Genomic DNA, 23,739 nt, shown 5'->3' with positions numbered 1-23,739 from the left:
CCGCCCTCTGTGATCATATCCGGTTTGAGTCCGTTACTTCCTGTATGACGAAAACTACTTTTCTCTATTTGTTGTTGTCAGAGGGTTTGTATTTCTTGATTAATTCGAGCTAAGCGGCATGTGTATTATGCTGTTATTGTTGTTGAGTTAACAATATTGCACTTACCGAAATAAGCAGCGAAAGACAAAAAACTATTGAAATGGGTCACTGCGCATGCGTGGAGGCGGCTAAATTCAAAACTGAAGACGTTAGCATCAAGGCTCGTTGACGTTAGCTGCAGCTCACAGCTTCGCACGTCGACCCAGCTAAAAAATAAGCGACATGAAAGCTATTTCACGTTAGTTAAGAAGTAATAACACAACATTATCCGTTGTAAAACCAAGGAATTATCTCACAACAACTACAAGGTATGCGCTGTATTGTTTATTTTGGGTTCAGTTATTGTTCTTGTTTTGTTAATGCCAGACCAACACGGACGTTAGCCGAGGTACAATGAATGCTCGCTACCGAGGTCAGTAATCCTTAAGTAACAGTTACTTATTTAACCTGAAACACTGCACCGGGTCTACCTTTTTATCCCACAAAAAACAATGTATCTGGTTGTTAATCGAACCATTTAGCTAAATATGAAGAAAGGTCAGGTAAATGTGACATAATGTCATGTCTTACCAACTTAAATGTAACAATGGACTGCAGAATCTGTGACTTCCTGCATCAAGCTCTGTTTTCATTTGTTCACAGTTGAAAATGGAGCCTCTGGATCCTGCCAAGAATGAGTGAGTAGAAACTATGTTGTGAGAAGAAAGCACTCATGTGTCCTCAAAGCAACAGACTACACTTAACCTAAAGGCCATCTTTGTAGCTGGCATTACCATTGATTTGTGATATGACTGTATTCACATTTTATATAAGAACAAACACTCACCATAGCTGAATACTGTGTTTGATGTGCTGTTACAGTGAAGGCAGTGGATTCTCCAAGCGACGCATTTCTTCGGTCAGTGCTACAAATAATATATGGACAAAGTATATGTAGTTTACATTTATATCATAAGCCTGAATCATAACCTCTGCAATTTGTCTTTTTTAGATTTTAAAAGCACCACGGAGATCAGTCATGTTCCCTGAACCACAGCAGCAGGAAAATGTGGTAACTGAATTGCTAGATTTAAAGAAAATTAAGTGTTTGTATGTCAAATTGAGAATTTTTCTTGTAATGAAAGATGTGCTCCAATCGTGATATTCTTTTTAGTATCAATTGTCACCATAACAAGGATACATTTGAAGGGTAAAAACTTTGTTTATGGTTTTATATTTTGCTTTATATGTTTTTATTTTCACTAAGGTGGAGTGTGCCAAACCGGTGGAAAAGAGAATTTCCAGAAGAGTCAGCTTTGCTCCGGCCAACGACGTCCTTTTGTTCTCAAAGTGAGACAATACCAAAAAAAAAAGAGTCAGGCTCAGATTTACCACAAGCACGCTGACATTTCAACCTAATCTGTACTTTTTCTTTACAGGGATGTAAAAAATGCCTCTCCTGCCCGAAGTCCTTTACAAGAGTTAATAACAACGAGTATGTAACGTTAGTATGTATAAGTATCTGAGTTCTTATTAGTTTTTTTGGAGCAGCCTTGTAATATTTGTCCTATTTTTGTTTTTCCACAGCAGCGACAGCCACACAAAATAGGTACGGTGATCTTCTCAAGCTGCACATATTAAGCTGCTGACCTATTGAAAATGTTGGATTTGAATATGCTGATCTTTGTCTTGCAGTCAAAATGTTCTGTAGTAGCAACATTAATATTGTGTGTTTGCTTTCATAAGGGTCCAGGTGGCGGTCACTGAAGATGGGATTCAACAAATTATGGGTAGGGATATTCATTACAGCTATTACCACATACTCCCATTATCTGTTACAGTGTAAGACGACTCTTACTAAATTCAAATCTCTCAAATTCAGGAATGGAAACCCTGTTGAATGCTCCTCTGCATGCCTCTCAACAAAGGGACAAGGTGAGTTGTGTGTTCTTACAACTGTCGCAGCCACCAATGGTTACATTTCTTTGTTATGATCATATGTATTCTATTAATACAATGCTTCATTATAATGTTCATGAGAAGCTTTTATGTAGAACTTGATATTTAGTGACCATTCATTGACATAAAGCCACTTTTCTTCACCCAGGCCGACGTTGATACTGGGCGTGACTTCGGGGAGAAGACAGTGATGTTTTCTACAGATGATGCATTCCTGGACATGACCCACAGTCACACAATAAACATTGGAAATGATGCAGGGTTCGCTGCAGACATTTCCCTCCAAAACTATGACTCCTTACCCGCCAGAGGAGAGAAAAGAGGGAAGCTCACTGCCAGCGATGGAGCCATGGACATGAGCCTGAGTCACAATGTGAACACTGGGTCAGTATCAGCACCCACCAGCAGAAATATGGATTTAAGAGTAGAGAAGAGAAACAAATCGTCTCCAGCACCTACTTTGGATGCTGGATTTGAAAACTTCCTCGCAAGTCTCTCCAAACCGAGTGACCCCGGCATTAATCCTGTGATCACCATGTTGGCGCCTGCTGCATCGTCTGAAAGAGCAAACTGCTCCACGGCTCAGATTAAAGCACAAAGTGCTGACGTGGATAAAGAAAATCAGGCTCCAACGTCTATTTCAGCTGTGATGGAGAAGTCACTGAGTTCATCCAGGAAGGTCGGTGAATTCTCTTATGGAAGGGCCCTCTGTCCTGAAGAGGATTTAAGCATTGATATGACCGAAGCGCATACTGGTCGCATTCTGGGACTCACTGATGACGAGGATCCCTTCCAGTGTCTCTTCCCCACGCAAGAAATGTACTCCCACCATGACAGCAGAGTGTCGCAGACAAAAGAGAAGACCAACCAGCAGATCAGTAAACCATCATTCAACCCTCAAGGTATTTCATTTTCTATCAACCAGCTGACTGATTAATGGCCTAAGTGTTCCTTGTTGATATTGTTTCACAACTTATGATACGATGACTCATTTACAGTTTAATAAGCATTTTATTTGTATTTCCAAATTCAGATATGACGTCCTTGAAGAATCCATCTCAACATGATTTCAATCAAAGACCCAAGGTGAGTTTTACAATACGTTTACTTAAGTATTACGTACGTTTTAAGTCTGAAAACAATCCGTCATGCCGTACGGACATTAAGTGAAGCTAAATTGCCAACTATGCACCATTTTATGTGTGTAATTATGTTATACCTAACCCATCTGCCTCGACTGGAGAGCACTTACAAACAAATGTTGTTTTTAAATGTGCTCTCTATATATATATATATATATATATATATATATATATATATATATATATATATATATATATAATATGTATAACTCAATGGTAAATATAGATGGTACTTTCTGAATGTTGTTTTAATGTTCTCCCATGTCTTTCCTCTTCCAGGACAATCTTGATACAGCAGACGAATGCAGAGAGAAAACCAGAGTGTTCACTGCAGGTGATGACTTTATGGAAATGACTCGGAGTCACACGGTGAACACTGCCAGTAGTTCATTCGCTCCTTCAAACCAAAACGTGGACATTTTTCACACTCTTGGAAAAGTGGACAATGCCTCATCTCTGGAGGAGAGAAGCCGTGAGACTTGTGGTACTCCTGGCCTGTCAGCTTTGGATCTGGGATTTAAAAACGTCCTTTCAAGTCCCTCTGAACCCGCTGCCCCCAGTGGTAGTCCCGTGATTGCAAGAATGGTACCTTCTACTGCAGCATCCTCTCGGGAAACTGTTGACACAAACGGCTCCCTGTCCCAGCTGAAACGTAGTGTTGGTAAAGAAAAGCAGTCACTAAATACAACCAGAGCTTCTGGAGAATCATTTAATGGAGGTACGGTCAGTCCTGAAGATGACGTGAGCATGGACATGACTGGAGCTCAGACGGGTCGCATAGGACTCACTGGCTCAGACGATCCTTTCCAGTTTCTCTTCCCCACTCAAGACATGTACCCCTCCTGTGGAAGTGTGAAGAGAGCAGAGATGACTTCAGGACAGAAGAACAATGAAGCGCTGGGATCATCTAACCGCACAGGTATGGAACTCAAGTGTAGATCAAAGAGACGATGAGAGGACAAAAATAGTAACATCTGAACAAACATTTAATTTCTTCTTCAGCACAAATAACAACTTTAGAGTGCCCTTAATTTCATTTATTACTATTTGAAATGGGTCTGATGGCTTCTTCTAATTTGCTTTTACTTTAATTCTCTTTCTCCTCCCGTCAGGTACGGAAACCTCTCTGAAGACAAGGGTGCAAAGAAATCCGGTGAGCTTAAACATTCACTTGCTATGATTTTTGAAGTGTGTATTTATTTTGCGGGATGAATTAATATACAACACCTGTGCTATTAAAACTAAGTCTGTGTTTTAAGAGCTGTTTGTGGTCTGTGCAGCATTGTTACCTATTGAGTCAACTTGTGCAGAATCTCAGTGATTACATTTATCGATTTCTTTTAGAAAATGGTTGCATACTTCATTTTTATTGTCTACAAAATATAAAAAAAGAATTAATTAACTAGGAATGCTAATTTAAGTTGTCATTGATGTTTTCGAGGACTGTACTCTTACAGTGATTATTGTTTTCCCTTCCAAAGGTCAAGTTTGCCACTGAAGACGACTGCGGAGAGAAAACCGTGAGGTTCAGTGCAGAGGATGCAGTGATGGATATGACCCAGGGCCTCACTGTACATATTGCAAGTAATTTACTATCAGATGCACTTCTCCCTGTAAAGAAACAAGATGGTCGCCCTAGAAACAGATCAGCACACAGTTTGAATCCAAGTTTTACTGCAAGCCTCTCAAGAACCAGTGGCCCCAGTGGTGATCCTGTGATCACAAGAGTGACGCCTACAGCTGCACAGTGCTCTGACTTTGGAGACTCATCCAATGGAGGGACAGTCCGTCCAGAAGAGGATGTGAGCATGGACATGACTGAAGCTCAGACAGGCCGGATTTTAGGAAGCACAGGTACAGATGATTCTCTTCAGTGCCTCTTCCCCACACAAGGCATGTACCCCCAAAGTGGTAGTGTGAAGAAACAAGAGATGACTTCAGGACAGAAGAACAATGAAGCGCTGGGATCATCTAACCGCACAGGTATGGAAACACCAAACTCTCCAATTTTTTGACAATGACGAGGCAACAAGACGAGATTGTAATGATCAAAATAGTAAAAACAGTTTCTTTGTTTGAATTGTTTCTGACTTATTTCCCATCTCCACATTTAGGTCTGGATTCCTCATTGACTGCTTCTTTAAAGACGAAGGTGCAAAAACATCAGGTGAGCCTAAACCTTCCCTTAATCTGAGCTTTTACACAAATGTATTGCTGCACACGTAAACTTCTGTTAAAGCGGCACTAATCAATTCTTTCACGTTTTAATTATGAAATGATAATGTTAACTTGCTGTCCTATCTTCTCTATCTTTCTCCTTCAGGTCAAGTTCGATGCTGAAGACGACTGCAGAGAGAAGACAGTGAGGTTTACTGCTGAAGAGGCCTGTATGGATGTGACAAGAAATCACACTGTAAACATTGCCACCAATTTGGCACCCCAGTCTCACCAACATGTGGACGCTTTACCCGCTTGTGGAGAGAAAACGGTGAGGTTCACTGCAACTGATGCAGCGATGGATGTGACCCAGTGCCTCACTGTAAATATTGACCACAATTCAGCATCGAATTCACATCTTCGGCAGAGTAACAGATCTTTACCAGCACATGCTTTGGATCCAGGATTTAAAAACTCCCTATCTAAGACAAGTGGCTCCTGGGCTGTGATCACCGGAGCAGTGGCTCCTGCCGAAGTGTCCCCTCAAAAAGATGTAGACACAAATGGCTTCCTGGACCGAGTGAAGACACGGAAGCCTGATGTGGATCCTGAAAAGGAAGCTCCAGCTGCCGTGAAGAAGCCAATAAATGAAACCATGATGGGGGACGATGTAAGCGTGGATATGACTGAAGCTCAGACGGGCTGCATTTTGGGACAGACGGATGAGCTACCTCAATGCCCTTCGTCCACACAGGACGTGTGCCCCAATTCTGACCAGTCGAAGAAAACCGGGGTCACTTCCCAGTCAGGCAGTGAAGCACTGGGATCGTCCGACCCCGGCGGCGTGGAAATCACAAACCTTCCCGATTCTCTTCCCTCGAAGGAAACGGTCACCGGGTGCGAACCGAGAGATCAAACTTTGTCGCAGAAGATGGAGAGCTCACCCAGTGCTGTCGACCATGACGTCGATGCAGCGCCTTCACGGAAGTCCAGGCGAATGAGTTTGGCCGATCTACAATCAAAAGTAAGACGTTTCAGCCAGGTAACGACTACAGCGCCTGTTGCTGTTGCCATGGATGCCTGCACAGCACCTGTGCCTCGACTGGAACACGACACGGACAGAAACTCACAAGACAAAACCAGATGCACACCTGTAACGGAGCCTGAACTTGAAGTGGGTTTGGTAAACACGGAGGAAAATACACAAGCTCAAAGTGTTACGCAAGAAGAAGAAGAAGAAGAAGAACCCTTTACTACGACAATTCCTTTCAACCTGAAGACGAAGCAACTTATGTCCAGACTCTCAATGGGAAGCTTTAAGGCAAAACTCCCCCAAAGAGGCAAACCTGAAGAGGCAAAGAAGCCGAATCCTGTGGGAGAACAAACGAGGACGGTCGCTGTCGATGTGACGAGTAAACTGAGCAACTTTGATCTTTACGACGAAGAGCTTGTAAGCTACGAAGATATGTCTGAAACGCTGGACATGAGTCCTCAGAGAGCCGCTGGAAATGTGAGTTCTTCTCGCGGGTTCCACACGGACGAGCTTTTAGAGGAAGACGTGTTTGAACCGGACTTTGTTAGTTCTGTCCACGGGAAAAAGAGACCTCTGCCAGGAGACGAAAACAACACGGAGGATGAAAAGAGAATGAAAACCTCCACTGAAGCGACCACTGACGTCGAAACGGTAGGTCAAATAATGGATGATATCCTTTGTTTACTTTATTTACCTTGACGAGCTTTAAATTCTTCATTTGTTTTCCCCATGTTCAGTCTCATGTTGTGGAGTGCGACGGTAACATTGCTACAGCTCCAAGCATGACCACACAGACCACAGATTACTCCAACAGCTCTCACACAACCAGCACCAGATGTGAAGCTACATTTGAATCAAGTAAGTTGTTTATCATCTTAGTATCATCACATTCCTATTAGATGTTTTCCTGACATAATTCTGCTTCCTCAGATTCTCCGTCAATTAATTGTTTTTGGGTTTTTTTTCAGCTTTCAAACAAAGCCTGTTTGAATCCCAGCTTGAAGACTACACCAATGATGTACAGGTATATTGTTGACATATGTTATGAATAAATCTTTAAAAAAAAGTTTTTACTCATTCATTCAATGTTTTGATTCCAGAAACTCAACGATGGCACCATTACAGTGTTGGAGTTCTTTAACCTCTTCAACATAGACTTCGTCATCCATAATCCTCGGCAAAGCATCCTTCCCGGCAGAGTATGTTCATCTTCTTTCATATTAAAAAAAAAAAATATATATATATATATATATATATATATATATATATATATATATATATATATATATGTATGGAAAAACAGCCAACTGTAGTAACATGACTTTTTAATATTTTTGTTTGCAGCTTATTTCAGACACAGACTGCACACCGATGGACTTATGGAGAGACAGACACATCTACCGTCCTAAACAGATGGTGTATGAGACCGACGTCCTCAGCCTCACAGAACGGGTGGAGGGGTATGTACGCTCACGTTTAACACATTTACGACTTTAGTTTGTCACATTACGCTGTTTAACCAGGTGTTTTTTCTTCCTTGAAGGTGGTTCATGTCTCATTTTAGGTCAGCATGGCTCCTGAAAAAGGTGCAATGTGTGGTACTCGGCCACCTGCTGCCATCAGTTATTGTAAAATAGCAAGAATACACATGAACCAACCAAACCGCTTGAAGCTCTGAGGCCAAAATATCACCGTTATCTCTGAATCTTCACGTGCGGCTTCAGCCTATAGCCCGTGTAATGTTTTGATATTTTGTGGCAGAGCGTCGTATCGCCGCTCCGCTCTGCTGGGTCTAAACCTGTGTGTCGGCAGCAACAGGAAGTTTGCTGATCTGCCGGGGTGTCGGGGGCAATATGATAGGGAGAGCAAAACAAACATAAAAGTCATTTTCTTGTTTCTGCCACATGTATCGAAACATACACGGACCATGTACCTTAAAGGCGATTGACAAGCCCTCAGGGCAGCACTACGTCTTCGTCCTCTCATGTGGTACTGAGGGCAGAATGGACACTACAGTGACTCACTATCGCCTCCGGAAGAAACAAGTGGTATTACAAGACAGGACGGACCGGGGCTAGCTGCTTAGCATGGTTCTTTTTCTTTAAAGAAAACTCCTACTCGGCACCATATCTTGTTTGACTGCTGTCAGAAATGACAGAATGACATTGGAAAAGCCAAAGAAAGATACTGTTCTAAGAAGTTAAAATGACACACAGGCCTGTTTTGTCCTCTTCCCAGGTTGAAGGAGCGAATGCAGGACCGGGACAAACCACTGAAGATGGTTAACAGACCTCTGTGGGAAGAAGTGAGACATTTTACAGAGAAAGAGGTATGAAGGGACAACCCAGTGTAATTCTATTTAACTTCAATTTACTTTCTTCTTTCTTGCCATGATGACTACGTCATGTGACATGTTGACAGTGTGTGTAGCTGTTTATGTAGATGTAGCAGTAGAAAGAGTATCAGTTGGCTGTGTGATTCCACTCCTGACCCTCACTGTGTTCGTTTGAATTCACAGCTCAAATCTTTTGGTGCAAAACTCAAAGAGAGAAATAACCTCTTCAGGAAGTTGAGCAAAGTTCAGTCCCATGAAATGAAGGAGGTGTTGTACTCCAACCTTGTGCAGGCTAATCTGGTAAGAGTCCTCCACACACGGAACCAAACTGAATTAGAAACCTCCCGGGTCTTTTTGAGGACGAGGAAGGTTTAAAGCTATTTCTCATCTTTTCAGGAGGCGCAGCAGAGGTTGAGAGGAAAGATTGAGGAAGCAGATGAGATGCTGAAAAGTTTGGATGATTGTATTCGGGAATCAGAAACCGGTATGCTACTGCGGGAAACTGACTCCTGGCTGTTCAGTTCACTGTGCCTCCTTCTCTGTATGAATAGTTAATGATTCACACCCACAAGAACGGGCCGTATTGGTGTGGATGTGATGATAAAGTGACTTTGTTTTTCTCGTCCTCTAGAACTTACTGCAGTTGAAGAAAAGGGCTTCGAAGGCAAACCAAGTCTGAACTCGCGTCAAGAAGGTAACTTGTAATACCTTTACATTATTATTATTATTAATAATTTATTTTTATGTGCTTGAGTTGAATATTACTTTTATCTTTTACAGAAATGCAGACAGTCGCTGAGGCTTTGGCGGATAATGACCGGTGAGTTGGGAATATTAAGGAATATCTTTTTTTTTAATGTTTAGACACTTTTAAATATAAATTTTTTGATTTTCTTTTGCCACAGACAAATATCCGAACTGGAGATGCAGAAGAAGCAGAACTCCAATAAACTGAACCGGCTGAAAGCTGAGACGAGGAACCTCGAGAGCCACGGCAACGTGCTGCACATGTCAGTTTCTGATTGTCAAAAAAAAAAGCTGCACCGTGAACCACTTTCATGTTACACAACGATATTAAAGTTAAAATCCCTTTTTGTACATTTCTTACCTCAGGGTGAATGAATGGAGGTTTGCAGAGAAGACCGACAACTGCACCGCCTACACGTTCCTTCATGACACCTTTCATCTAGAGCTGCTGTACGAACAATCCAGCGGTGAGTGGTCTTCAACAGACGGCGTTGTTTTTAAACTTTAGATAAACTGGTACGGCTTATACAAGGTGGACAGCATTCCTACTGTTTCTACAAGAATTTGTTCTTTTTAATTTAACATGTAAGTCGCTAAAGGCTGAACATTTTAACCGTGTTGCCCTTTTTAGTCACACTAATCCACTCTAATATCAGGACCTGCTTTGCAGTTAAAGCTACTGTTTACCAGCCAAACTATACACAGTGTAGTGTGTGGGTGTGTGTGTGCTAGGCAGACATTGAGTGAAAGAAAGACTTGTATCTCTCAAAAGACTGATGTGTTTTAATTTACAGCCAAGCTTTTTTTTAAATATATAAATGTTTTTCCAATTAATACTATTTGTCTTTTTTTTATTGTTTTTGAAGGAACTGATGCTGGTGATCAGTCTGAGAGGAAAATATCCCACGTCGCATTCAAACTTCAACTTGATGGTGAGAAAAGATGATACAAAAAGCAGCGTGTCATGTCAGAATATATGTGATGAATATTATATATATATATATATATGTTTGGATTTACATGAGCTCAAATCTTGATTCATGTCTCTTTCTCATCTACTCGCCTGTCTAAATACCTTCCATGTCAAATCATCTAATTTTTCTTAGAGTAGTTAACATTTCATTAATGAGGATGCATTTTGAGGATTGGGGACATTGTTTTTACCGGTAATTTGTTTATTATAAGAAAGAAAAGCCGACTACTGTACATTTTGTTTTCTAACTAGATGAGAAGTCACAGGGCCACGCCTGCCTCGTTCACAAGCTGCTCTCTGAGTACGTGGAGGGAGAGCGTGACTGGGTGGAGAAGTATCCAACGAGCAGACATGTTCCAACGGTAGGTGTGGATGGAGATGTGTTCCGCTTACTGCAAGAGGGCCACATGTGTGCAGCTGCAGGTTGTAGACCCCCGTAGTATTCTGTCTCATATTTGTGTTGTACCTTTTGCGGAAATACGGTTTTACACAAATCAATCTGCAACTTTATTTTGTCTCCTGTTGTGTGTAGCTGCTCCACGATGTTGGCCTGGTGGTGAGTCGCTGTCGTCTGCTGGGAGAGGAGTTGCGTCTGCTGAACATGTGGGGAGGTCTGAGGCTTGATATTCTCCACATCAGCTGTGTGGACACTCGGTAAGAACTCTTCCCGACCAAAATCTGAATATTAGAATATGATGGTTAATCACAAACTAATTAAACTAGTGTTAATAAACAGAAGTAGAATAAAAGCTCACATTACATTGTTTAATATCCTTTTCTTCTTCTTCTTCTTCTAGAGTGCACATTGTCTTCAGCTGTCTCAAGACATTTTCCAAGTTTGAAGTGATCTTCTCTGTCGGTGTGATCGACCACCACTGTGTCCTTCAAGTGCAGAGCTTCAGAAACATGATCGGAAACACGACGTAAGTTTGACTCAAATATGAATTCAGTAGAAATAGATGATTTTATGCTTTCCTGCCTTGTGTGGAAATGCAATTTTAAAAGCCTGTAAACAAAAATGTGTTGTTTTTCACCACAAACCAAAGACTTTATTTATACTTCAAGTCTTGAAGTTGAATTTAGGACATATTTTAGGGTTTTATTATTTAAATTCTTAAACGTTTATCTTATTATCTTTCTTTTCCTATTTGGTTTGGCTGCTCTTCTGCTGCGCGAGGCTTTGACATTTGCATACAAGAAAGGAACCGGTACAGACGGACACTTCAGCTCTACGCTTTTTAGTTTGATATATAATTGATGTTTTCATTTATTTGCAGGACGGAGCAGATCGAGGAGATTGTGGCGTCGTTCAGTCCAGCCAAGAACCTCCTGACGAAGATTGTCAAAACCATTCATGATACTCTGCTCTGTTGAGACCAATCTTTTCTATTTAAACTCTTTTGTACAGTGTGGATGTTGAAAAATGTAAACTTTAAAATGTGTTGTCTGGCTTTTTTAAAATATAAAATGCAAAAAAACCCATTTCCGTGCATTTTGTTCAAATTGACAGAATACAGGGAATCCGATGAGTTTTAGCGACAGCCTTTGTCTTGTTTGTCACATATCTGGCCAGACGTCACCATTATTTACAACCACTAACATTAAGGTCCCGAAACGTCTCTAAAACAAATACATACAAGTTTGTTCTTGGATAAGAAAGAATGTAAATGTGATACAAATACATTTACTATTTTAGGTTATTCAAGTAATTTGAAGTTCTGTTAGTTATGTCATCTTGCTAGAATTTGGTTCAATTTACATTTGTTTCGTGGTTATGTGAACCGTGAACAGATTAAACACAGTTGTTCTCTGGTCTGGTGTGCAGAGTCTCTTCCAGGCAGTGAACATGAACCCAGCTTACAGTACTTTGTTTTGCTTATAAATACGTCACATCCAGCTGTAGCTGTGTACAGTTCTGAACATATGTAAATATATTTCACTATATTTTGTCACGACAGTTCCTCTTTTCATTTTTGAAAGATTTGTTGTACTTTAGTCCAAAAGAGAGACCACAACTTGTTAAATAAATGGAAGTGCATTAAAAAGATTATGTTTCAATTGTTTTGTCTGTGCTATTGTTTACTTAACTGTGTTTTATTCCCAGGATGCATTAACTGAATGAAGATTAAGTCACAGGTTACATTCTGTAGTCTCTTCTTCATCTGCTTGTCTACAACATGTAGTAATGTATCATCAATAATATAAATCTCTTTGCAGAATGTGAAACATATATCTTTACAAGACAGACATTGTGTTATTGTTGAGACTAATGTGCTTTAAGACCGGTATTAACCAATTTGATAGACTGTGTTTGAACAGCTGAGATGTCAACCATCAACATCTGTCACTGCACTTATTCTCTACACCAAAATGTCTTTTTAACTCTTCTGTGTGCTGTCAGTGTGCTACTCTGTTCTACTTCATGACATTAACCAAGTTGACGTTATTCCCTTAAAACACGCCTTCAGTGTTAGATGCCATACTGTGGTTATGCTTTAGAGGGCGCCATGGGTCTGTAAAACATGTAACCTGTTCAACACCCGCTTTGGTCTGTGACCTCTTAAAGCAATGTCTACTGTCGGGGTCACAGAAAATGGCCTCAGTGTGGATATCTGTGAGCAGTTGAACCGGTGGTGTTTTTTTCCTGCTCAGATTGTTTGATTTGAAGGATATTTCTTAAAGGCCAGAGATAGCTGGACGAAAAAACCTTTGAGTAGCACAGCTATAGATGTTCTTTCCTAATTTGTTTAACCATCCTGTGACCCCTGAGATTTATCTTGGTGCCATTTTGGGATCTTGACCTTGAGGTTAAGAGCTGCTGGGTAATCACAGAGCGACTGTAAGATATGTATTTTTAAGTTGTTTGTAAGAATAAACTGCAAATGACAAATACCTTTGTGCAGCACAACATCGTGCTGCTTTTCATCTATGAAATGTAAACAACTTAGTAACACAAAATTAGACTTGGTTTTATTTTCTTGTGTGTTTAACCATGTTTCATAGATCTTAGGGCTACTATACACCTTGTAATCCTTCAGCAGTGACCAGAGAGCAGCTGCACCTTGGCATCAAACAAAGAGCTCATCTGTGTAGGCTCTCTGTCTTTTATTGAACCAACCTAAACATGGTAGTATCTAGCATGCAGATCTTCCTAATGCTCAAAGCTCATTGGCAACAGCCAAAACATGACTGACATGGACAGTGTCCAGGGTTCATTTGAAAGGTCAAACAGCCAGATACAAGCCTCTGAGAGGGAGCAGGAGGAGGGGGGGGGGGTGCGGACTGTCCATTCCTCAAGCCCCGACGTCAAAGGTCAAAGAGGACTTTCCAAACCGTCACCCTCTAGTGAGCCGTCAGGGGACACGAGTTCCTCCGTCCCTCCCCCAGAAACAACGGCTGCTGTCAAACCAGATCGAAGACACACAGGGTGTCCAGGCGGGCGTTAAGTTTGGCTGAAGTAGCATTTGGGTCTCCTGACCTCAGCCTGGGGGGGTCAACTCAAATTCGTTTCAATCGATCGGCTGAAGGATTTGTCCTTGTTTACAATAGGAAACTGAATCATTCATTAGACCGGAACGCAATACAAATAGGTATTAGTTGTTTTTTACTCCAGTTAAGTAATTTCAAAGTGGCGGCAGGGTTTTAAATATAGACGGTTGCACTGGAGCCTGGGCGGTGTGTGTATGTGTGTGTGTGTGTGATTTGGGGGGATTGAATAGCGGGTTAGTAATATATTAGGTTTGTGTAAGTTGCAGGGCACTCATAGTAAAAGGCACAAAAAATAACTTTTCGTAAGTGTTGAGTTTTATCACATTAGCATGCTAACATAATTAGCACTAAACACAAAGTACAGATGAGACCGCTGGGATCGGAATAATTATATTTTATGACCAAATATGAATACGTTTGACCGTATAATAACGCTCAATGAAAAGAGTTAAAATTGTTTAAAGTCAGTCAGTTATGACAAGAACAAATTTTGTGGCAATCCGCAATAGTTCGCAAGAAATTTCACTCAAAACCGCAAATGTCAACGTCATGGTGGCACTAGAGGAAAAGTCAGGGGATCAGTCAGCAGGATTTATCCACTGGGAACCCCGAATATATTTCAAAGGAATCAATTGTCATGTTGCCATGCTTAAAGCCATGCTGCTACTGTTGCTAAAAATCTGTAATTCATTATCTTTTAACGTAAAAGTGAAACCTGTAGATAAACAGGTGTGATCTCAACCCTGTCTGTCTGAATCAGATAAGCTGTAAGGGTGGATACAAAATGGAATGAAACAAGACATCAAATTCATCTAAGTTGATCAAATATACACTGCTGTGTTGCCCAATAATGTCAAGATCCTTTCCACTTGACATTAAATGCATCACCACATATGAGAGGTGCAACGAAACTGCTTTATGAGTGACAAATGTAACAGTTTATTGGGATTTAGATGAAAGAAAGATGGCGACAGTCCAACTGTCTAATTCTGTAAAGTGGAACATTTGGCCTCAAGCAACCTGGTCCCCATCTGTTTACATCCAGGAGCTGTATTTCACCAGGCAGGGAGAGCTTTGAGGTGGCAGAATTGGTTATGGAAGATAGCTTTAAGGTTTCATTTGTATTTAAGTCAAAACAAAACCACCTGCCAGACAAACTGATGCTTCATGCAATAAAGAAAAGAAAGGCAAATGGAGTATGTGCTTTAATCTAGTAGGAAGGACTGTTTTTCATTTGTATCTCTAGAAATAAGATTAGAAACAAAAGCACCTGTCGCGGCAACCTTCAGCTCCAAGTCCTGCTTGAATAATGATTTAATATTTAGAGACATAAATAATGGTTTGGACATTATACTTCCATAAATATAACTCGGGGTCACACAAAGCTACATTCTGGGATCAGTGTTGTTTGGCTTGTGTCTGCAATGCTTGGCCAGACTTCTATCAGTACATATCTATTTTAATTTAATAAAAATGACCATTTGGTAGAATGAGGTGCGATAGCCTCCCGCTATGGAAAGAAACAAAAGACTATAGGCACCAATGCTCCATAGTCCAGTTAATCAAGAATATTATGTGGGTTCCAGTCGGGTTCATTTGCAGCAGATATTTGCGCTAGACATGAAGCCTGTGGATGTGCAGAAGCTCATTAGCACGGTTTAACTCATGTGGATTTTTAAAGAAGGTCAGAGTTCAAGTATACCAACAACCATTGCTTTAACTGTAACGACAGCCTGCCAACACCTCCAGTCTGAAGTAATTCGCCTCCATTGTCCCTCCCTTCCTCTGGCCTTGGTGGCCAGTCTCCATGTCTTGTAATCATCTCACAGTGCTGCTGGAGTCCAGCTGTGACAGCTTCACTCAAACAGTGAGGAAAAAAAGATAAAGCCAGCTCAATTTAAACAAAGTGTTGGGTTTCACAGCAGCACCCGAGGAAAGGGCCGTATCCAAGCCAAGACACAATGGGTTTATTCTTCAGGCATCGGTACATTCACAACTTATAACACGTTCACTACGAGTTCACAGAATAGGAATGAAACTGTCGGGTCCCATTGTACACCGGAGTTAGTGGAAGCCGACTGCATAACATAGAAAATATGCTGTGATTGCTGTTACTGTTGATTTTGATCAGATTTCTTGGCATTATTAAGCAGATAATGTTGCGATCCAACAGACCTTCAGTCATCTGTCACAAGAGAAAATAGTGTCATCCTGTTAAGCCTAAAAATCACAGGTTGATAAATTGCTTGATGTCAAAAACAATGAGGATGTCTCCCACCTTTAAGTAACTGTATAGACTAATATATTAGGCTATGTCTGAAGAAGACACTGTATCCATAAAAACAATAGATGTATGCCGAATGGAACGTCTTTATATCCAATTAAGAGACAAGTGGTTTTAAACTCGCAGCTAATCTGTAACGGTTGCTTGCAAAATCCTTTTTATTTTCACTACAAACAAAGAAAAAGGGGCCTTAAATAATAAACACCACTGTGAACAATTGCATAAAACTGTGGGGAAAAGTAGTTTAAAAAAAAAAAGAATTACCCATTCATTTTAAACCATTGTTTATTTCAACTGTTTTAGACTGCGGGAAACATGTTATGTAAAGAAGACAAGGCAAAGTTAAGAATTCAGTTCATTCGAACAATTTTCAAGACTCAATCAAATGTTTCAAACTGAAAAGGTTTTGTTTCATTCACTATTTTAGTGGAAACAACTATGAAACCAACACATTGTGACAGTGGATGAGAGCACACTTTTAATACTATTTTATGTTGCTGCATTACTGCATGTTTAACATTTCGCTACTGGGACAGAAAGTCTGTTGTAATGGACATCTTTGGAATATGAGAAATGCAGAGACTACTGTTATGAACCCCAAATTAGATGAAATGTTTGTGTGTGTTTGTCCGTGCATTGGCCTTCCTGAAACAGAGACATACGGAGCCGTGTCTCCACACAGTTCACTTCAAATGCCACTTTTCATGCCTCTGTCCCGTTCATCTTTTTGGGGGCATTAGAGGGTGTCTTAATTGGTCCTTCCAGGCAGGTAATTAGCTCTGATGGCATGTGCTCCCATAGTGATGCGAATGAAAGCAACACAGCCACGTCCCACCACTCACCCCAATGACCAACGCACACACACACACACACACACACACACACACACACACACACACACTCACACACACACACGCGCGCTAGTAAACACTGTGTGACCCGGGGAGTTTCCACATTCTCTGGTCATTCTTAGGAAAAGACAATAGGCCTGCCTTGTTAAAATGGGCTCCCTCTCAGCAGGGGGACACAGCAGCTGTCCCATAGTATCGAGCTTCAATGGTCCCAACAGCCTCACAAGCCATCCAGTCCAGAGGTTGCTTTTAAACTTTTGTGAGGACATATTACATCTCATTAGAAGGGAAAATACAAAGAAGTATTCATTTAAATAATCCCTTCATATCTGTGCTGTTCTACGTGGAGAGAGAATGTTTCCCGGCATTCAAAACCTGTTGAAAATGATTTAAAAGATGAAGTATTCTTTATTAAAACGCAGGATAAGTGTCTAAAAAATATGAACATGTATTTACTGCAAACCCATTAAATTACTGCGAAAAGGTACCTTTGCAAACCTGAATGTGCAGGTGTGTCAGAAGGTGGCAGAGCTTGAATACGTCTGAAAATCTCACTATCAATGAGGACATGCAGCCCACCAAGTAGGATACTGAGGGCTGTGTGTTAACTAAAGTTACATCACAAAAGACTTTGAGTCCATAATAGTGTGATATGATGTATTATGTTGTGTTTGCGATCGAAAATGTTTTCTTTTTTTTTCAGAAATCCGCCCAAGATGTGCAATTCGTCACTTATCGTCCATATAAAACTGCTGTCTAAAACCTACAAGTGCCTAAATTATCATTAATTATATTTTTAATTATGATGCATCATTGGGCCCGAAGAGACTTGAAGGGGAATTCCTTTTTAAGGACTTTCTTTTTGTCCACTGGTCCATCAATAGCAAATGACTTGAGGGTAACTTCCAGCTGAGTTAAATTGATTCCAAACTATTCTCTGCCACAATAGCTTCACTTAACTTCGGCCAAATTCCATTTCGGGTCTAATTGTATCCATGGAAGACAAACAAGTACCAGGAACCCCGACGAACAGAAAGCATTGTGGGCGTGTTGACTATTCTCTGGTAGAATAATGATGACAAAACAGGAATTCTGACCTTGTTCGGGGAAACGCATCCTGGGGCACGAAATACAAGGGATCAGAACAATAATAGCTTTTCCTAAAAATATAAGGGCCTGGCAGAGGAGGGCTTCCACTACAATGGCCTTGAGAGTTGGATCTTGCAGAGGAGGAGGAAGAGTCTTCACACATTACTACTAACTGGAAGAGAAATACTGATGAAGCTGACTAGTCCAGCCATGTGCCTCACACCTTGCTAATGAACGTTTTCATGAAGTTAATATGCAGCACGGCAAGTAAAATGGCAGGCAGGGCTATTTAAAAAGAAATGTGGGGCAAGTCTTCACAAGCACATTTAAAGTCTTTCAGGTTTCTGCATGCTGACCATTATATGACTTGACTTTGGCAAAGCAATAATATTGTTTTCACACAGCTGCTATCAAGTAATTGAAATGCGTTTAGCGGTTAGCACTGTCGCCTCACGGCAAGAGGGTTCTGTATTTGAACTCCCTGGCCGGCTCGGGCCCTTCTGTTCTCCCCGTTTCTCCGGGTTCTCCTGCGGTCCAGAGACATGCAGCTTAGGTTAATTGTTGAGTGTAATATTGCCCATGTGAATGTGAATGGTGGTTTGTCTCTACGTGTCAGCCCTGTGATTGACCGGTGACATGTGTACCTACCTCTCAACCAAGCAGCTGGGAACCCCCCCCCCCCCCCCCCCCCCCCCCCTATGCTCCTGTAAAGGTCACCAATAATGGATGGATAGGTGGCTATTTAAGGTCAGCCACATTGTGCTTTCTATAGGGAAGTTAATTCTTCAGGTCTCAGTTAGGTCTATGCAAAAGATATCTCAAGTCCTCGTTTTTGTTTTACTTAAACTTGCATTAATTGATTTTTTTGTCCACTTGGGGAACAGTGCAACAAGCTTTAAACACAACATTCACATGTCGTCACTTTATAAAGTTGAATGTGGGAAAATTGTTAAACAGTTTACACATCAAGCAGACAGAAAGGAAACATTAGCATTCATTTGAAGTGGTGCCTTGGGTCATCTGATAAATGGAAGTCCAATATTAAACCAAAACCAAAACACTAAAGCTGAGGGCCATAAAACCCAAACAATGAGCTGAAAGTATCCAAAACACTACACGTGTAAAAGTATTCATGAGTGCAACTTTAAGTATGACTCGAGTCCAAGTCTACAACTCTGAATATGTGGATAAAAAAATTTATTAAATATGTTTTGATCCTTTTTAAAAAGTCTTATTTATACATATTTTTTAGATGTGCAACGATGTGAAGCCCAGTCCTGTCACCTTCATGTTTCACTGTCCTCACCTCGGATCCACCATCAACTCCTCACACACCTACACCGAGCAACAGTTGTCTGAGCTGCGTTATCGAGTGCCCTTTTGACACAAGGCCCTATTTTGAAATCCAAGCTCACATGGGAGGATATAGGAGCGTCTCCTGGACAAGGCGAGTGGCGGCTGAACGTCCAGACTGCTGGACGGGTGGATACCGGCCATCTTGACCCACACCCTGAGCCCGCTAACAGAGGTACAGCAGCCACCTTGGTTAAGTGCATTCCCCGAGCCTCTGGCCCAAATCCCTGCTTGACCCTGGCTGATAAACTATGCTATGGATAGACCAGTGGAGAGCTTTTCCCTTTAAAATAAGGGTTAGTCCAAAGTTTCAGCAACAGCAACTACTATGGTCCATGTTGTGGGCCATAAAAAATATATACATATATGTTTCTTTTTCCAAGAGCATTATCTTATTTGATCACACTCTCTGGTCCATTTCCTCCACAAATGTATTCTTCTTAATAAAAAGACAACATTTACACAGAGTAAGTGCATTTCCACAACACAAAAAACACCAAACTTCACTGAAGTCAAGTTCCAAAATTTGAATAATCATCATCAAGCTGTTGCAGTAGAGTTTGTCTACATCGATAATTTGATTTGCTTCCTAAATGAGTATCAAACGGCTTCTTATTCACATTATTCAAGGTAGAGAACAGACTAAGTTTGATATTACTAAAAGTCAAAAGTATCACACATGATAACTAATAAATGAAAGGAGTATATGTGACTGATTTTATACCAACAATTTGAACGTATGAAACTGTGGGAAAATAACTGTAAAAATGATGATTTAATGAAACAAAACATCCGTAAAATGAAAGTAAGATGGCCATAATTTAAGACATAAAAAGACAGAGCAGGCCAGACGGGAAGAGAAGGTTTGGTGGCTCCAGGAGGCTCCAGGTTTGGCGTTGAGCTAAGCTAGGAGAAGTCTGGCGTGCATCAGCCGCATGCAGGCTGTAAGTGGTCGTGACTGCAAGGAGTCTGCACCCGCGTGTTCTTGGAAGGATGGGATTAACACGTTATGGGTGCCTCCGGACCTGATAAGATTTTTCGGAAGCCTTTTTGTGGGCGATGCTCAAATGAGGCCCGAGACAGGAATCAGTGTCAGGACGGTCCACTATGTAGGAATGAAGTCCAGTGTTTCTGCTGCTGACTCCGCTGAAAGAACTTTAAACGTATTTCCAAGTTCACAAAGAAGTGACCCATACAGTATTTTTTTGAACATTAAAGCATGTAAACATGTTCCAGTAGAAACTCAAAATACAAGTATGAACCTGAAAATAAACATGGTATGTCCCCTTTAACTCAAGTACTGTTTCGAGGTCATTTTATGTCACTTTATACAGCTACTACATTTCATTAACAGCTATAGTTACTGTTCAGATTAAGATTGGACATAAAACATGGATTAAGATTATTGAATGCAGTGTATTGTCAAAGTTAAAAGCAGTGACTCTCCAACTTTTTTGTCTTGCGACCCCTTTCACAAAAATATCCCCCTAATATTTCACGGAAATCAAAGAAAAAAGTTGTTTATAAGAACTTTGTTTCGCTTCTTTCCTTTCCCAGTAATCATCTCAAGACCCCTCAGATTTATCTTGAGACCCTTTGAAGTTGGTTAAAACTACTTCAGTGCTACCAGTTATTGCTTTTTGATATTTGATAGCCATTGTCCAAAAAAGAACTTTCCCAAACCCCTGAACACTAATGGTGTGAAATACTTGTTTTGACAACAGGGAATATTATTTTATCTTTACTTCTTTAATGCTTTAGTACATTTCAACCCCTCATTCTTCTGCCATAGTTTCTTTGTGTTCAGCAAACCAGAGCAGGTCGACTCCAGTACAATACTTCAACTCCGCAGTACCCCCCTCCACCCCTCCGTCTTATCGTGTCCTGCAGCTGGGCTTGATCGGGCAGTATAAATTGGACGTGCCCAGAGGAGAGACGCCGGTTCCTCCGTTGGGTCCGCACATTGTTTCGTCTAGGCCTGTATTTATTTAGATGTAAATCAGCCCTCAAAAAGTGTTACGTCCTGTCCTTGTGTAGTGGGTGGTGGACGGGGCTCATTTGTTGGAGGAAGTCAGCCCCATGGAGATTGGAGCTCTGCAGATTGTTTCCCATTATAAGGCTGTTATTGATGTGAGGGGGGTGACATCATGCAGCCTCACCCTTCAAGGCAGGGTTGGTGAGAAAGAGCTCCCACACCCATCTCTTATTCATTGCTCAGCACAGTGGACCTCGCATCATGTTTAATATGAAGCTGTGTCGGGCATTAAAAGGGGCTCTACGAACTCAACACACACTGGATTGGAACAAGCTGTCAATCCAAACATCTATTAATAATCAATAACAACCATAACAATCAATGTTAACTGATGATGTCTGAGTTGTGAAAGGAATAGAGCTATATTAGGGGAAATAAGCTTTTTGAATACAGTTGGCAGCCAGTTAGCTTAGCTTAGCATAAAGACTGGAGGCAGGTGGAAACAGCTAGCCTGGCTTTGTCCAAAAGTAAGAAAATCCACCTCCCAGCATCCCTAAAATGTATTAGTTTACACGTTATATCTTGTTTGTTTAATATGTGCAAAAATCAAAGTTGAAAAACAACAGATTGTGGTTTTACAGTGGGCTAAGTGCTGGACTATTTTGGTCAGGAACAGTAACTTCCTGGAGTCTTCGCTGTCCCGGCCAGTAAAAAGTCTGGCACACGACTCCCTGTGAAACGACAAATATTCATCACGTCTTTATATTTAGTTAACAAATATGTGTAGTGTCAATCTTCTCTTATCTAAATATTGGAAAGGAAGTAAGTAAGCGGATTTCCCTAAATGTTAAACTATTCCCACAACGTTTTCGGAACCTGATGACATTTCGAGGAAGATATTTCTGTCATGTAGTTTGACAAAACATCTGGAGCTTTGAACACCATCTTACTTTTCTTAAATCTGCTGATGAAGACTGTAAAGAGCAGTTAAAAGCAAACACAAAAAGCTAGTAAGTGGACCGAAAGGTTTTTTTTCTGGCAACTGCTGAATTTTAAAGTTATATTTGTAAAGCAGTATAGTAAGCAGTTAATAGGGTTATATTTTAGTTATCAGTTGAGAAACACAAACAATGCAGATTTTCCATCTGTAAATAAAGGCTTTTATCATATACAATGTGTGAAAATAGAGTTTAGATGGTCAACAAACGTACACGTTGAGTCTTTTAAGAAAATCTTGCGTTGTTGCATTGACTAAAACTGTGTCAAGTTAACTATTGAAAGACCTTTTCTGAAACAGAATAACACAAAAAAACACTAATCATGCTGTCCTTGATGAAAAATGCTCTCCTCCTTTGGGCCAATTGGTAACTGTTATGTAACCTTCCTCCGAGCCAATCAATGTAATGTTTAAAACACCAAAACACAATGAAAATATTGAAATAATGCCTCAGAGACAGCAGCCAACGAGGATTCAAATGTGGATCTCATCAAGCAATTTGACCTCATGAACGTCTGAAGACCTGAAACATTGCAGAGGAATTGAGTAATAATTAATTGACAGTGTGTGGGATTATTTGGACCATTTAGTCAGCTTTTGGAGTTTTGATCTTATGCACCTGTCAAAAGGACTTGAGGCAAATATGTGATACGTGATATTGAGATTCATAAATAAATGTCCATTTCAGAATAATATTTATAATGTTACCGGGATAATAATTGGTGATGCATTAATATACATCTGTACATCAATTTAATATTGCAGCTGACAAAGGTGGGGCTGATTTGAATTACTTTATGTACTGCTGGGTTGCTTAACCTATACATATTCTATTTTTTTTTATTACTATTCTAAATCTGCAGCTGTCAAATATATTCAATAGAGTAAAAGATACAATATTTGCCTCCAAAATGTAGAAGAGTAGAAGTATAAAGCGGCATGGAATTAAATTACTCTAGTGAAGTACAATACTTATAATAATAAAGGTAGCCCACTTAGTTACAAGGTTGATTTTATTTTATTTGATTAAATATAATTCTCATTTGCAATAATACAAATAATTATTCAAAGCAATACTTAGAGTCGTTATCTGAGCTATTGTTCCCTATAAAGTTTGAATAAAGTATTTACTATAATCAACCACAGTGCCTTCCATTCCTAATATCCTTTCACCTCTCGTGCCACCCTTGCGGTCCAGTCTCTTGTCCTCTCCCGGCTTCCGTAGACATTCCTTTACTGTCAGTGAGTGTGCGGTGACAGATACCCATCGGTGAGC

The 23,739-nt window shown here is 40.6% G+C and overlaps 1 protein-coding gene across 1 annotated transcript; it reads left to right on the top strand.

Moving 5' to 3' along the window:
- The first annotated feature begins 1,351 nt into the window (after positions 1 to 1,351).
- Positions 1,352 to 12,455, top strand: knl1 (kinetochore scaffold 1). The gene is made up of 28 exons (XM_079180865.1): positions 1,352 to 1,429; positions 1,519 to 1,574; positions 1,667 to 1,688; positions 1,826 to 1,869; positions 1,962 to 2,014; positions 2,187 to 2,940; positions 3,072 to 3,124; positions 3,460 to 4,099; positions 4,293 to 4,333; positions 4,662 to 5,163; positions 5,295 to 5,347; positions 5,504 to 7,021; positions 7,108 to 7,228; positions 7,339 to 7,394; positions 7,471 to 7,569; positions 7,715 to 7,830; positions 8,609 to 8,699; positions 8,889 to 9,005; positions 9,102 to 9,189; positions 9,337 to 9,399; positions 9,486 to 9,525; positions 9,611 to 9,715; positions 9,819 to 9,919; positions 10,319 to 10,384; positions 10,678 to 10,787; positions 10,958 to 11,079; positions 11,223 to 11,348; positions 11,703 to 12,455. Exons 4-28 carry the CDS (start codon positions 1,866 to 1,868, stop codon positions 11,797 to 11,799), a joined length of 5,136 nt encoding a protein of 1,711 aa, XP_079036991.1. The 5' UTR covers positions 1,352 to 1,429; positions 1,519 to 1,574; positions 1,667 to 1,688; positions 1,826 to 1,865; the 3' UTR covers positions 11,800 to 12,455.
- The last annotated feature ends 11,284 nt before the right edge of the window (positions 12,456 to 23,739 follow it).

The sequence above is a fragment of the Pholis gunnellus genome (genome assembly GCF_910591455.1).
Source record: "Pholis gunnellus genome assembly, chromosome: 19".
In the NCBI taxonomy this organism is placed as follows: domain Eukaryota; kingdom Metazoa; phylum Chordata; class Actinopteri; order Perciformes; family Pholidae; genus Pholis; species Pholis gunnellus.
The sequence above is the reverse complement of the archived record's forward strand: the minus strand, read 5'-3'. Positions and strand labels throughout refer to the sequence as shown.